Here is a 15,540-nt window from a genome sequence, read left to right as displayed (position 1 = left end):
ACTTAAGCTTGTTTTTTACTAGAACAAACTTACTCCAATCCGGATCAGCCATAAATTCTGAAATTGCCCCTTTGACAACCTCATCAAAACCTTCCCTTTGTAACCAAGAGTTGAAAATTTTAAACTAAAAAGGACCATAGTCAACCGACTTTACATGTAGCAGAATAGGACAATGATCAGACCATTTCCTATTTAAAACCGAAACTTGCATATGCTCAAAATGATCAAACAAACCTTCTGGGACTAGAAAACGGTCCAGTTTGCTTAACCTAGCTCCAATAGCATCAATTCTAGTAAATCTTTCCCCAGTCATAGGCACATCAACAACACCCAAATTATCAATGAAGTCATTAAAAACACTTGTAGAGATATGGAAAAAGACCGACCCATACCTCTTTGAAGCTTTTTTAACCACGTTAAAATCACCGACGAAGACATATTCACCCCCATTTGTGAGAATAATAAAGATAGATAGATTTTATATTAATGACGTTAATTAAAGACAAGAACAATATTGAAATTGTGCCTAATGCTTTGATTAAAACAGCTCTAGAAGAGTTCACAACGATGGAAATTTTCTGTGAGAGCGTACGAAAATGGCATACCCCTAATAGAGTACATGCACGATATATATATATATATATATATATATATATATATATATAGACACAAGTACATAGTGGTTCTGAACATGGACATGCGCACACTACTAGAAAACAGCCCTTTAATGACGCGCAAACAATGACACGCGTTGATAGAGGACGCGCATTTGTGCGTGCCCTAAAAAATAATGTCAGTTTTACAAAATTTGAAGGATAGAGGACACGCATTTGTGCGTGCCCCAAAATTAATGTCTAACGAAAAAAAATTAAAAACACGGAAGGCACCTAAATTTAAGTGGGTGTCGTGTAGAGATGTCGTTTTATAAAATTTTAATACGCGCGTCCCTGTTTCATGCAACTAATGGGGGAAACCAAATCCCCAAAAAATTGAAGTACCCCGCCTTCCCCAAAAATCGAACCTCGCAAAGAAGAACTAGGGCTTTCATGGAGTCGGTGATTGGGGGTCTACGACTCCTCAAACTCGAAATGCCGGCGATTTTAAGGTTTTTCTTGTCCCCGATATCAAAGAAGAACTAGGGCTTTTATGCTGTGGACCTCACAAGTGCGCACCCTTTTTCACTCCACTCTTTCTCTCTCTACAAACAACCACGAAGCAGCAGCAACAGCACAAGAAAGATGGGCGAAGGAAAAGGCTCATCCCTAGTTCATCTTCTAGTTATCATCTTATGCTTAGATGCTTTTGGTTTCGCCATTGCCGCCGAACGCCGCTGTAGCACTGTACTTTCTCTTTCTCTCATCTAAATTTGAACTGTTCATGTTGATTTCATCTGTAAGCTAGGGTTTTCTGCTCGATTCCTTTGTTCACATTGATTTTCTCATGTTTAGTGACGATTATATCTGCTGACTTGCTAAATGAGTTCATCATTTCAATTCCATTCTTCTGCTTCATGAGATCTAGGTTTTTCAATTCCATTCTGTTTTTGCTTGTAATTGTTTTTTGTGATTTTTTGCTTGTAATTGTTCACATAATAAGAAGAGTAAAATTTCAGAGACTGTAAAGGCTGATAGTGAAAGCTTCTCTTTGCTATCATCAATAGTTCCAATTGGTGCATCTTGGCAGAAAATATATCTCCTTGCAAGAAAACAGAAGAAAATATACGTTGAACTGCTTGAAGTGGCCCCCATCACTTTGACCCTAAGGTGATTGATTCATTTCACTCCCTACTGAGAAATATGTTGCGCTTTGTGGGCCTGATATATATTTTTTTATTTCTCTTTTGCAGCTTTTCGAGCAGTCCATGGATGCTAAGGAATGGAATACTTACATCAGGAGAATTTCTTATCCATGTAAGTAGGACTAACTATTCGGATAGGATATTTTTCAAAATAAAGTTAATTACTTAATACTTTTACAAGCAGAGAGGTCTAATGGCTCTTGCTGACGTGGAGGGAGCACGGATTCATCTGAGGCGGTTAACAATTTCTCATCAGCTGGCGGTTAACAATTATGAATGAACTGATGATAACTTATTTTGATTATACTCTCCAGGTATTATGGGAGCCTTTCCTTGAACCCTGGAACTTCCAAGTAAGCTTAAGAAGAGAGCAAGGGAAAAGCACCCTTCAAAACAGCCCAGTCATGACAGATGTTCATCTCGAGTCAAAAATGAATCTCAATATCAATGTTACAGAATCCTTCATTGAGGTTGCTTTCAGAACATTTGATATGATTACGGATGCTTGGGATCTCATGAGTCTGAATGTTTTTCCTGAAAACTCAAGATTAACAGCAGCAGCTCACACCAATGAAAATAAAAATACACTAGCCCCCTTACACACTCGAAAACTTAACTTATCTCCCTCTAGTGTTTTACATTTCCAAAGCCTCTAAAAAAGTTGACGTTTCAATATATTGAAAGATGGAAAATACGTGCAGCCTGGTTCTTCATATCCAGTGTACATTGATGATAATACAGATGAACAAACCTTTGGCTTTAAATCTAGCCCTTCAATTGACAATCTAGGAGACAAAAAATCCGCTGATGCACAACATCATTATATAGTTATTCAGCTTGAAGGAACTTCCACTTTGTCAACTCGTGTTTCTATCGATCTTGTTGGTGTTAGCTTCTTTGAGGTGGATTTTTCCAATTCAGTTGATAATTCCACATTTTTTTTTCTTCAATTATTTCTATCGATCTTGTTGGTATTTCTAAAGGTGTCAGTAGTGGCTATGTTGTTCCTGTAGTAATTGATGTTTCAGTTCAACGATACACAAATTTCGTCCGATTGTACTCAACAGTAAGTTTACTTTACTATTTACCCATGTTAATTTAGCTCCACTTGTAATGGGTTTCTAGCTATTTTCTCTAAAAAGATTCATAAAATGCCAGGTCATACTCACAAATGCAACAACAATGCCATTTGAAGTCAGATTCGATATCCAATTTGGTGTATCTCCCAAGATTCTGGACCCTGTAGTATATCCAGGACACGAGTTTCCTCTTCCTCTACATTTAGCAGAATCAGGTCTCGGATAAGATGGCGTCCATTAGGGAGCACTTCCCTATGGAGTTAAGCTTATAGCATTTCCATTATTCTTTCTAATTAAAGTAAGACTGGACATTTGAGGTCATTTGTCTGCTACTCTTCTCTTCTAAGTAGTCATCCTTTTCGTTGCTGTGTGTCTGTGCATGATGTGTGTTTGCCTTCTGCTGGGACTGAGAGGGTAAACAAGGGATCAAATTTATATATTCATGATGCTATTGCTGACAAGATGGAGAACCAGGATCAGTCAAATAAGAGGTGTATTCACCTGATTACATTAAGTAATCCTTTAATAGTGAAAAACTATTTACCAGTTGAAGTATCTGTCATGATCGAGAGTGGTGGAGTTTCACGTAGCATGTATTGTATACGATTGTGATGTTTTTATTCATGATTTGTTTATGAATGTAGGGTGTGATCGAATGTTCTTCAGCGAGATAATGAAAGAAGATTCTGATATAATGGGGTGTATTAGCTCTAGAGTCAGACATCTTGTCCAGCTTCATTGCAAAATTGGTATGCCGAGATAGTTGCTGTTTTTTCTTTTATTTTTGGATTGATGTGTTGCGATTATGATTTATGTTTGTTTTTCAGGTGCACAACTCTGTATGTGGCGTGAACTTCAGATCTAAGCTGCAGGCTGAACACTTGGAGATCTTACAATCACCATGGTTGATTGAACTGGTGGCTTTTTATATGAACTTCAGTGAATCAAATGAAATGATCTGCTATGAGCTTTGTAGTTATTTCTCTTGTGATCTCAGTGTTATAATTTCAAAACTTGTATTGAAATTGGTGCTTCCAGATTATGTAGTTCTGGAATACAGTCTAACTTGTGCTGTTTGCTTGGTATGACTGACTATATATCGAAATTATGAAAAGTTCATAGCTTAAGATTACATTTACAGTGTTACCCTAATGTGTGAATATTCACCAAACGAGACAATACCTGGTAACTTCACTATTTTTAAAAATTTGAATTTATAATGTGTAAAGATTAATTATTTAATAATAATAATAATATTATTATTATTATTATTTCACTTCTCAGATGCAAACAACTCATCTGTAGATCAAAGTATTGAAGACGAAAAAACAACCTCAGACACATCTCTTTTTACATTATCCGAGGTCGATATAACATTGACAGGTGGCGAAACCACACTGGTGAGTTTGAGTTTTGAGTTTGACTTTACAGTTGACCATTTTATTTATTTATTTATTTATTTTTAACTTTTTTCAGGCTCAACTAAGTGTTACACCTAGAAAAGAAGGCCGGCTAAAAGTAACTGGTGTGAGTTGGAAGTTATCTGATTCAATGGTTGGATTTTACGCTTTTGAACCGGATTTAATAAAAAAAAGAATTTCTAAAGGAAGAAGGAAAGCTAAACAGAACACAAATAAACTTGAATTTTTGGTTCATACTCTCTCTCTCTTTTTAAATTATGCAAATTGAAACCACGTTGTTATTTTTAATTTTTAATTTAAATTATTTTTTCTCTTTCCAGAGTCTACCCAGACTTGAGGGTATTATTAATAACCTCCCAAGTACAGTTTATACTGGAAATTTGCAACGTCTTTCACTCGAACTAAGAAACTCTTCAGAGATTCCTGTGAAGGTATATTATGCTTTCAATATTATGTACCTGATTTCCATAAAAATGTAAAAAAAATTGAACTTTCCCTCTTGTTTTCTCTTAATTAATTTCTTTCTCCTTCTAATGGCAGAATCTAAAGATGAAGATCAGTCATCCTAGGTTTCTAAACATAGGAAACCCCGAAAAATCAGATGTGAACTTTCCCTCTTGTTTGGAGAAAGAAAAAACACCTTCACAAAAAGACAAAGACGCAGATCTCGACACCACTAAGAAATCCGACACCATATTCCATTTCCCCGAGGTCAGTTTCGTCATTTCTCCAAAAGTTTATCCACATTTTTTTTCTCATCTATAATTGATTTTATTATATTTCTAGGATACAATAATTCACAAGGAAACTCCCTTTGTTCTACCTCTTTGGTTTCGGGCAGCAACTCCGGGAAACGTGTCTTTGTATCTGACAATATATTATGAAGTTGAAGACAAATCTACTGCCATGCGATATCGCACTTTGCGTACACATCATATTTTGGAGGTGAATATAAAACGAGTTTTATTTAATTAAATTGCGTTGGATTTTGTAACGATAAATAAAATCTTTTTTATAGGTTCTACCATCTTTGGATGTGTCATTCAATATCAGCCCATGTCCATCAAGATTACAAGAATATATTGTCCGAATGGATGTTATCAACAAAGGCTTAAAAAGTCTAAAGCTTCGTCAATTATCATCTGTTGGATCCGAATAGAAAATCTCCTTGATCGAATCCATTCAAGACATCATCCCTTCTGGAAACTTAGCATCTGGTCAATCTCTTTCTTGCTTTCTTAAACTCAAGGTGATTAATTATATTATATTACCTTTTACTCTTTCCTATAACACCAACATATTTTTAATTATTTCTTTCTTTCTACAGAATTGCAAAACGCTTTTACTCATGATCCTCAGCTACTATTTTTCATCCATACGCGTTGAGCCGTGGACATATCTTTTGCACGATGTGTGCTTGTTCATCGGGATCTGTTTTGATGTTTGAAGGGGTGAAATCTGCAAGCCCAAAGATGAAGTATTTGGTAATGCAGGACGCATAACTGAACCAGATTTACTTCTAAAACGAAGGTAAACAAGCAGCGTGTTTTATTGCAATAAATTCTTGACATATTTTCATTTTAAACGAATCTTACTGAGCATTAAGGTGGCATTTACAGGTTTAGAAAAGAATGGGAGGAAAGACTTACTGAGCATTGATGTGGCCGAGGGTAATTATGTCAATGCAATAGATGGTTTGAATAACTCCTTTTCATATTAGTCCATGTACTCATGCAAAATGCTTGGTCCATAAGGGCCATTAGGCCTTACATTACAGCCAGAGGGCTATCACCTGAGGGGTATAAAAAAATATTATTTCTTGTTTAATTTAATCCCAGAAAGTCAAATATTTCAAAATTAGAGAGGGAGACAGGTGTGAAATTTGAACACATATCCGCCCCTCAACCTGCTGATATTGCTAAAGTTGTTGGTGGTGATGTTGCAGAAGCTATAATTCAAGTTGTTGATAGGTAAAATACACTGGTAGTGATTTTACGATTATAACCTTGACTTGTTAAATAACATGGTTGTTAAATTTTTTTTTTGCAGTGTGATCCCTGTTTTCAAGTGGGCTGCTGAAGAGTTGTTAAACAATTCCGGCCTAACACCAGTAGAGCTTCTTGCAAAGGCACTTGCCAAGAGCATTGTGAGTCTTTATATTTTTTGTATTTTAAAATTTGATTTTATATTTTTTCCTTATTGTATTATGGTTTATTTTTTACAGGGGTATACTGAAATCAAGCACATGTCACTCTTATCATCTATGGAAAATCATGTCACGTTGCATCTTGAGGCTGGAAGACCTGTTTACACACCTTCGTAAGATTTATATATATTTGATAAATAATAACTCAAGGTTTTGAAAATTGTATATGATTAGAAACAATGAAATGTTGGGAGTTAATTTATTTTAACCAGTCAGGCCCAAGCCAAACTTTTATCGTCCGGCCTCTAATAATCAATTATGGGTTGTATCAGTCTATGATCAAAAAATTAGTAACCAGCGTGCTTCTGTTATCTCAAAGTCAAAAAAACTATTTTTGTCATTACCCTTCATCAAAAACTGAAAATTTAATTGTTGACTAGTATTCGGAGGTTGATGTGTACAAGCAACTCTCTTACTTCTATTATCTTCTGGATGCGGATCGCTGCATTGACAAGGTTATTTTTGTCATTAGTTAAAAAGTTGAGATATTGATATGATTTGTTTTATAATTAGTTAACATGTCTGGTAAGACTACTAGACATGATTTTTAGTACAGGTCAAAAGAGGAGTTAGTGAATTCACCTAGAAAAGCTTGAATACTGAAGTTGAAAAGGAGTCGGTTTGAAGTCAAAGTCCAAGTTTAGCTCTTTTCTTTTCATTATTTTCATGTTTTCCCTGGATTGCATATTATCTTTACTTGTTTTCATAAATTCAAATGTTTTTTATTATGTTGTGTTTAGTCTTGAGAATGATTATGGAATGAAATATTGTCCATATGAAGCAGGTGTTGATGTTTTCTTGTCTGGATACGTTTTTCACTTGAAGATTTTACATGAGAGAGGCCTAGACTTGTTAAATGGACAATGTAAGAAAATCTTGTCATTTTCATTTTGAAATTCAATTAAAGGTTAAAAATAAGGACAAGGTAGAAATATAATGATTTGTATTTTGTCTTAATGCAGCTGAAAGTTATCAAGTAAAGAGAGTTTCCTCAAAGGTAGCAAGGAAAGAATTAAGAATGTTGAAGCTGGTGAGTGGATTTTCTGTAAAAAATCTAAGTATTATATATTACAATTTTATCTAAATGCTTTGAATTATAAGAATAAATAGTAATTAAAAAATTATAATATGTTGTCACAGGCTACAAGAGATGCTGGAGCTCTTAGAGAAGCTAAGGACAAACTGGAGAAGTGAGTTGAAGAGCTGACATGGAGATTAGACTTTGAAAAGCATTTGAGGGTATATTTTTTTATATTTCTTGTATCTAATTAGTTTGTAAATTTTTGTTACAACTTCTATTGATTTGTTTTATCTTTCCATGTAACGATTATTTGTATGACATTAAATTTTATGCAATGGATTGTATTTTTTTGTATATGATATTTTATTTTCTATTATGAGACATTAAATACAAATTTAATTTGAAAATTAGTAAATCTATAAATAATATTTTTTTTAAACATATAAAATTATGATACGCAAAAATGTGTGTCATCTTCATTTATGACATGACCTTTCTTGACAGGGGCTTTAATGATACGCAATGCGAGTCGTAAATGCGCGCCGTAAGGTTACGACACGCAAATGCGTGTCATCTTCATTTATGACATGGCCTTTCTTGATACGCAATGCGTATCGTAAACGCGCGTCGTAAATGCGTGTCGTAATTGCGCGGCGTAAATGCGCGTCGTAAATAGACGACGCGCAAAAGCGTGTCGTCTCTCGTTATGACAGGGCCTTTCTTGACATGCATTTGCGCGTCGTCTGAGCCTTTTACAACACGCATTGCGCGTCGTAAAAGGTTGTTTTTCTAGTAGTGCCATTTCGGAATTACATATTTGACACAACATATAATAAATCCTAACACCATTTCTATGAACAAAGTCAAGTAAGTAATCCCAAAGCTCTTGTTTCCTCGCTAAATCTTGTGGAGCATACACGTTCAACACAAAACAGTTCAAGTTAAATGGAACCAACAAACCACCCATAATGACAAGATTATCGGTACACCACGCACGACTCTTCACAAAAACATTAGGATCCCATATAGAAAGAATCCCATTGAACGCCCATGAGCACAATTACTAGCAAAATCAAACTTATAGTTAACCCACATACTACGAATTTTAAACAAATCAACTTACGTCATCCTAGTTTCCTGAAGATCCAAAAAGGACACCCCGTACTGCAAACATAAAGACTTAACCCAACTTCTTTTCAAAAATATTCGAGTACTATAAATGTTCAAAGGGAGGCAATTCATTAATCCACTTGAACCACACCAATATTGGACAATATCTTTTTAATTTTCTCCTTATTTCCCTCTATATCGTATCCAAGCAACCCACCCATCTCAAAATATTGCTTCAAGACATCTTCAATATCTTTAACTACAACATAACCTGTTTTTTAACAACTTGGAAGAGCTAATTGAACTAGAAGACCTAGCATAAAATCCCCCAGTGTCTACCCCCACAGGTCCATATCCATCCTTTCGAAATCCAGGTGGTTGTGAATAAGAAACAAATTGTGAGACCGGTTCACCCACCACCACCGGCAGATCATCAACCGCCACCAAAGTTGCATTAGTCAGCAGGGAAGCTCCTGTTGGCGACACAAAAACCCTTGGAAGGTCAATAATAGGAAGAAAAGCAGCCACTACCGGCGAAGGAGAATCAACAACAACAATATCAAAAAATCTCACCTTCTTATCAAGTTCACATCTGATGTAGAATTTTTATTTGTAGAGTAGTAATGGATGAACAATTTGTATTGTATTATATTTCAAATAGATGGCCCAAAGGATTTAGATGCAATATAAATATGTGAAATGATTCAACTATGAAATACATGCCACTTTATGCATCAGAAGATGACAAGTCTGCATACTACTATTGGGTTGATATCTCTATTTCTCAATCTATTTTCTGATTATTTTCACCATTATTTTCTATTTTGCCTTCTACATGTATTGAATTTGTAAGAAAACATATTAATATGTTTTCACTAAAGAAAGTCATTATACTCATGGAAGGCACAAGCTTGTTCCAAGGCTTGATATGTCGGGACCTATTTTTATATCTTGTTTCCTTGTAAGTTGCATTTGAACTTTCATTAAGCATGACATCTAAAGGACAACAATCATATATTTAAATTCTATCCATTTTCCCGCATTTATAATTTAGCACTACATCCCATATTAGGGCATCAAGAATGCATTATAATTTAGCATTATCAATTTTTTTTTAAAATGCATTGAACTCTACAAAGTTCAATAGAATATTAAAAAATCTAATTTATAGTATACAATTATACATTTAAAATTTAAAAAAAAAAACTTTCATTTTTCCTGTTGAAGAGTTCAATGGATATTAAACTCTAAATCCATTGAATGCTAAGGTGGCATCTCACTATGGTAGAGGTTCATCCATTAAATGACAACTACACTTTCCACCTTATTCAACTCTCTAATTAAACTCACCATTCCATTAAATGACAACTACACTTTCCCCCTTATTCAACTCTCTAATTAAACTCACCATTGTGCATGCTCTTATATAGGAGAAGTAATCAACAACTCTCAAACTCGGAAGACTATTAAGTCATGAGTTGGAGGCTTTGATAGATTATGGAAATTTGGTTAAAGTAATTGGGTTTTTTATTATGCATGGAAATATAAAAAGTTGTACACCTTGTTATGCTTACTATCTCCTATCACATATATGTTTATTCATGTTTCAAACGACACAACTACCATCTCTCCTCTTTCACGTGATGTTTTTTTGTCTACTTTTTGTGAAGGTTTTAAGAATATGGATTGACATCTCTTTCTTTCTCTCTCCATCTCTTTCCAAATGCCAAGCTAGAGCATCAATTTAACTTTTTAAGTTTTTACCATGTACAAACGCTAGTTTTTTTGTGGAGATGCGTCTTTTATTTTGATTGCGTATGTAGGATTTAAATCTTCAATATCACTCACAAATAACACACATTCACAACTTATTTGTAATAAGTGAATATGTAGAATGCAAATATGAAGATGAATATATTTAGGACTCAAAATGTTACTTCTATTTTGTATCACTCATACGAAGGAAGGAACGAGTTTCATCAGAGCATTTTTCTTTGTGTTATTCATTTATTTAAAATAGATTACAATGCTATATATAGCTAAAAAACAAACAAAAACTCACAGGTGCGCATGCTTCTACGAAAGTGGAAACTAAGCCACATTATTCTCCTTCAAAATTTGTCAACATATGACCAATTCAACAACTAAATAAATCTTACGAAAATACTAACTTGTTATCCATCAACACAACCAAATTAACCCATCAACATTACCCAACAACATCATATTTGTGTCTGTTCAACACGATGGTAGGCCACATGAATCCCTAGATATATGATTTATCAACATATCCTATGAAAAAACTCATTCTATAACAATTTGTAATTTTTTTTCTTTAGGTGTGTTATATATTCAATTTTGTGGCGGTAGACTCACATGGAATCTTTTATGAATTTTATAATGGAAAAAATGTAGCCACAACGGTAAATAACAATGTGGAAAACAACTTCGTTTGACTAAACTTTTCCCGTATTGAATGAACCTTTTAGGATACAAACAAATAGGATATTTTTACTTGCAACAAATCAAACCCAATACAAGTTATATGATCAATATAATCAACCCAAAAAAATAAGTAATCAACCAATAAAGACACCAGAATTTTTAGCGTGGAAACCTCTCAAGAAAGGAGAGTAAAACCACGAGACTACTAGACCCGCTTTAAATCCATTATCAACAATATTAAAGCAACACAAAGTCTTCTCTAGATATACTTTCGGCATACAATAATCATCATATACTTGGAACTAAATCACATCAAGTATATGGTATCAAATAACAAAGAGAAAGGAATGAATTCACCCAAAAACGTTGCTGATCTCTAGCAGCAAACATAAACGATGATGCCCGAGGTTATGGAGACGATCTCGACAATTCAACCATTGGATATGAAGGTCTCGATTTTAGGAAGGTGCTATCCGAAAATCAAAGAAAACCAACCTTTGGATCTCCGAAAAATTACCAAACACTGCAGGTGTGTCTTCAAAAACGGCAATTGAGAAAAAAAACTCTCTTTTGCTTCTTACTCTCTCTATCTCTCTTGGTGGCTATAGAATTTTTGTGTATAGTCAAGATTAGGGTAGGAAACACATATATATGTATACATGGGCTAAAGAAGTGGGCTTTCCTGATGGGCTATAAAAAACCCATGAGTAAACCCAACAAATCTCCCCCTTTTTGGCCTATGAGGAAGAGTCGCCATCTCAGTGATCCAACAACATATCTTCAAGTTCTCACTTGCTAAAGCGTTAGTCAACATTTAGAACCATTATCATCAGTATGAAATTTCTCAAGTTCAAACAAGTTGTCTTCAAGAGCATCTCTAATCCAATGATACCTCACATTGATATGCTTTGTTCTTTTGTGAAACATATAATTCTTAGCAAGGTGAATGGCTCTTTGATTATCACAAAGAACCACACAACGTTTTTGCATAAAGCCAAGCTCTTTCATAAATATTTTCAGCCACAATAACTATTTGCATGCTTCTGTTGCTGCCATATACTCAGCCTTAGTGGTGGACAAGGCAACACACATTTGCAGTCTTACTTGCCAAGACACAACCCCCCTACATAAGTCATCAAATATCCAGAAGTGGACTTCATGTTGTCCTTATTTCCTGCCATATCAGAATATATATAACCAACAAGCATAGGTGCTCCATTTCCAAATGGTATACCCAATTTGGAAGTATCACGTAGATATATGAAAATCCACTTAACTACTTCACAATGCTTATTTCCCGGTTTTAACAGGAACCGACTAACAACACTAACTACATGGGCAATATTTGGCCTTGTACACACCATGACATACATCAAACTTCCAATGGTTGATGCATATGGACCTCTATCCATCTCTTCAATCTCCTTCTTAATAGAAGGGCAATCTCTATCGGTCAGCTTAAAGTTGGTAGTTAGAGGCGAACTAACCACTTTAGCTTTATCCATGTTGAATCTTCAAAGCACCTTCTCAATGTATTGCTCTTGTGACATATGCAACTTCTTTGAAGCTCTATCTCTAGTAATCTGAATGCCAAGAATCTGTTTTGATGGCCCCAAGTCTTTCATAGCAGAAGACTTGCTCAATTGTTTCTTCAGCTAAATAATTCTCTTTGCATTCTTGCCAACAATGAACATATCATCAACATAAAGCAATAAAATGATGCAATCATCATCACTAAACCTATGGAAGAAAACACAGTGATCTGAAGTAGTCTCGCGGTAGCCTTGCTTACCCATGGCTAACTCAAATTTCTTGTACCATTGTCTTGGTTCTTGCTTCAACCCATAAAGACTTTTTTGAAGCCTACACACATAGTCTTCTTTGCCTTTAACCTGAAAAACTTCAGGTTGCTCCATATATATTTCCTTGTCCAAGTCATCAAGAAGGAAAGCTTTCTTGACATCCATTTTCTCAACCTCAAGATCAAGGCTAGTAGCCAAACCAAGAATCACCCGAATGGAATCCATCTTCACGACTGGAGAGAAAATATCATCAAAATCAATACCCTTTCTTTGACTGAACCCTTTGACCACCAATTCAAACTTGCACCTAGGTCGTGAGGTATTTTCTTTAGTCTTCACTTCGTAAACCCACTTGTTCTTCAAAGTTCTCTTGCCTTTAGGCAACTTCACCAACTCAAAGGTATTGTTTTCATGCAAGGAATTCATCTTGTCTCGCATAGCTTCAACCCACTCTCTTTTATGCTCATCTTCCATAGCCTTTGAATAACAATCGGATCTCCCCCATCAGTGACTAAAACATACTCATCAGCATAATAATGAGTGGCAGGATGACGATCTCTTATGGACCGCCTAAATGGGACAAATGGTGGTATATCAGGTACCAATAACTCTAGATGAAGATCCTCATCTAACTCTGACTGCTCTGGAACATCATTGTCATTAGTACCATGTTGTTCATTCTGAACATCTTCATTATGTGGCTCAAAATGTTGAGGAGGAACCGGATCCAAATCAACACGGTCATCAATAGATTGAGGAACTATCTTTGTCTTCCCAATATCTTTCAGACTATGATCTTCCACAAATACAACATCACGAATCCTTACAAGTTTCTCTAGAACCAAGTCATATAACTTGTAACCGAATTCATCTTGGCCATAACCAAGGAATATACATGGCTTGGTCTTCACATCAAGCTTTGATCTTTCATCTTTAGGAATATGCACAAACGCCTTGCATCCAAAGACCCGTAAATGACGATACGAAACATCTTTTCCACTCCAAACCCTATCAGGAACATCAAAATACAAATAAACTCAAGGAGTAAGTTTAATAACATGTACCTCCGTACTCAAATCTTCTCCCCAAAAGAATTAGGCAATCCTGCATGTGAAAGTAAACATCTAACTCTTTTACCCAATGTTCTATTCATCCGGTCTGCTAAACCATTCAACCATGGTATCTTTGGAGGAGTCTTTTGGTGTCGAATACCTTGCTCTCTACACTAAGCATCAAAAGGACCAATGTATTCACCGCCATTATCTGTCCGAACACTTCAATTTCTTCCCAGTTTGTCTCTCAACCAAAGCATGAAACCGCTTAAACACATCCAATACTTGATCTTTAGTCTTCAAAGTATAAACCCATACCTTCCTTGAATGATCATCGATGAATGTGAAAAAGTACAAGCAACCCCCATGTGTCCTAGTCTTTATGGGACCACATACATCGAAATATACCAGATCAAGTATATTTTCCTTCCTGGAAGGAGAATGGATCTTAAAGGAAACTCTATTTTTCTTACCTACCAGACAATGAGAACATCTCTTCAAATTCACATCATGCACATCGGTCAACACATTTTTCTTTAACAATAAAGACATCCCTTTTTCACTCATGTGACCAAGTCTCTTATGTCATAAATCGGTCATGTCAGAATATATCGATGCTTGGATCGATTCTTTGTAGATCTTCGGATGTGTCATGTATAACATTGAGCTTCTTTCACCTGTTGCCACGATCAAAGAACCACGAGTGAGTTTCCAAATGTCACCACCAAAGGTACTATGGTAACCGTCATCATCAAGTAAGCCAGCAGAGATCAAACTAATTCTAATATCTGGAACATGTTTTACGTTGTGTAAAACCAACTCCATCCCAGTCTCAAACTTCAAACAAATATCTCCGACACAACAACAATCTTTGATAACCCATTATTACCCATTTTAACATTACCAAAATCACCAAGAGTGTAAGATGTGTAAAAATCCCTTTGTGATGTCATATGACAAGTAGCACCACTATCAACAACCCAACTTGAATCATTATGTGCAAGATTGACCATATCATAATTACAACAAATAAAAAACTCTTCAGTAGCAGTGTTAACTTCGACAATATCATTACCACCATCATCTTTCTTATGGTTGTTCTTTTGATTGTTATAATTTTCCTTCTTGTTCTCCCTTTTCAATTGTCTGCATAATCGTATTGTATGCCCTTTTCTACCATAATGATTGCACTCATAGTCAGCAAACTTTCCTTTAGACTTATTACGATGCTTCCCTTTGTTATTCGGACCTCTACTTTGACTTCCCCCTACTTTCTGTGACCAAGACATCTGAATGTGAAGAGGAACCTTGTGACTTTATTCTCATCTCTTCATTTAAAGCACCGATTTTAGCCAATTCCATGGTGATAATACCATCTGGTGCAGAGTTGGACAACGATGTATCCCAAGAATCCGGTAAAGTGCCTAGGATCCATAAACCTTGTAGCCCATTTATTGTTCCCGGTCTTCCGAGCATACACTTGCTTAAGCTTGTTCCACAAAGTACGAGCATGAGTCTTCGCGCTAAGCTTGTTCCACTCTGCATCTGTTTTAATTTTTATCTTCAGGTTTGTCAATATTAAACACAGGCATATAATAATCCTTCA

The 15,540-nt window shown here is 35.4% G+C and overlaps 2 protein-coding genes and 1 long non-coding RNA gene across 3 annotated transcripts; all 3 read left to right on the top strand.

Moving 5' to 3' along the window:
- The first annotated feature begins 1,632 nt into the window (after positions 1-1,632).
- LOC145169008 (uncharacterized) lies at positions 1,633-2,080 on the top strand. The gene is made up of 3 exons (XR_013742235.1): positions 1,633-1,763; positions 1,847-1,910; positions 1,983-2,080. It is a non-coding gene; the product is annotated as an uncharacterized LOC145169008 (long non-coding RNA).
- A 1,935-nt stretch (positions 2,081-4,015) lies between these two features.
- On the top strand, positions 4,016-5,508 carry LOC145104576 (uncharacterized). Its single transcript, XM_079041799.1, has 7 exons — positions 4,016-4,062; positions 4,162-4,277; positions 4,354-4,527; positions 4,619-4,729; positions 4,839-5,009; positions 5,085-5,243; positions 5,317-5,508. Exons 1-7 carry the CDS (start codon positions 4,029-4,031, stop codon positions 5,455-5,457), a joined length of 906 nt encoding a protein of 301 aa, XP_078897925.1. The 5' UTR covers positions 4,016-4,028; the 3' UTR covers positions 5,458-5,508.
- A 199-nt stretch (positions 5,509-5,707) lies between these two features.
- On the top strand, positions 5,708-7,817 carry LOC145104575 (DEAD-box ATP-dependent RNA helicase 7-like). The gene is made up of 10 exons (XM_079041797.1): positions 5,708-5,782; positions 5,905-5,968; positions 6,124-6,268; positions 6,348-6,444; positions 6,523-6,617; positions 6,885-6,959; positions 7,035-7,142; positions 7,289-7,369; positions 7,467-7,534; positions 7,645-7,817. Exons 1-7 carry the CDS (start codon positions 5,708-5,710, stop codon positions 7,075-7,077), a joined length of 594 nt encoding a protein of 197 aa, XP_078897923.1. The 3' UTR covers positions 7,078-7,142; positions 7,289-7,369; positions 7,467-7,534; positions 7,645-7,817.
- The last annotated feature ends 7,723 nt before the right edge of the window (positions 7,818-15,540 follow it).

Source organism: Lactuca virosa, chromosome 4 (genome assembly GCF_052849685.1).
Source record: "Lactuca virosa cultivar CGN04683 chromosome 4, Lactuca_virosa_CGN04683_v6, whole genome shotgun sequence".
NCBI classification, from domain to species: Eukaryota; Viridiplantae; Streptophyta; class Magnoliopsida; order Asterales; family Asteraceae; genus Lactuca; species Lactuca virosa.
Note: the sequence above shows the minus strand (reverse complement) of the source record. Positions and strands in the feature narration are given on the sequence as shown.

Excerpts from the sequence above, each read along its gene's own strand:
- LOC145104576 (XM_079041799.1), top strand. The coding sequence starts at position 4,029 with ATGTGTGAATATTCACCAAACGAGACAATACCTG. Across the intron at positions 4,063-4,161 it reads ACCAAACGAGACAATACCTG|ATGCAAACAACTCATCTGTA; the intron begins GTAACTTCACTA and ends TTCACTTCTCAG. Across the intron at positions 5,244-5,316 it reads GTACACATCATATTTTGGAG|GTTCTACCATCTTTGGATGT; the intron begins GTGAATATAAAA and ends TCTTTTTTATAG.
- LOC145104575 (XM_079041797.1), top strand. The coding sequence starts at position 5,708 with ATGTGTGCTTGTTCATCGGGATCTGTTTTGATGTTTGAAGGGGTGAAA. Across the intron at positions 5,783-5,904 it reads GCCCAAAGATGAAGTATTTG|GTGGCATTTACAGGTTTAGA; the intron begins GTAATGCAGGAC and ends CTGAGCATTAAG. Across the intron at positions 6,269-6,347 it reads ATAATTCAAGTTGTTGATAG|TGTGATCCCTGTTTTCAAGT; the intron begins GTAAAATACACT and ends TTTTTTTTGCAG.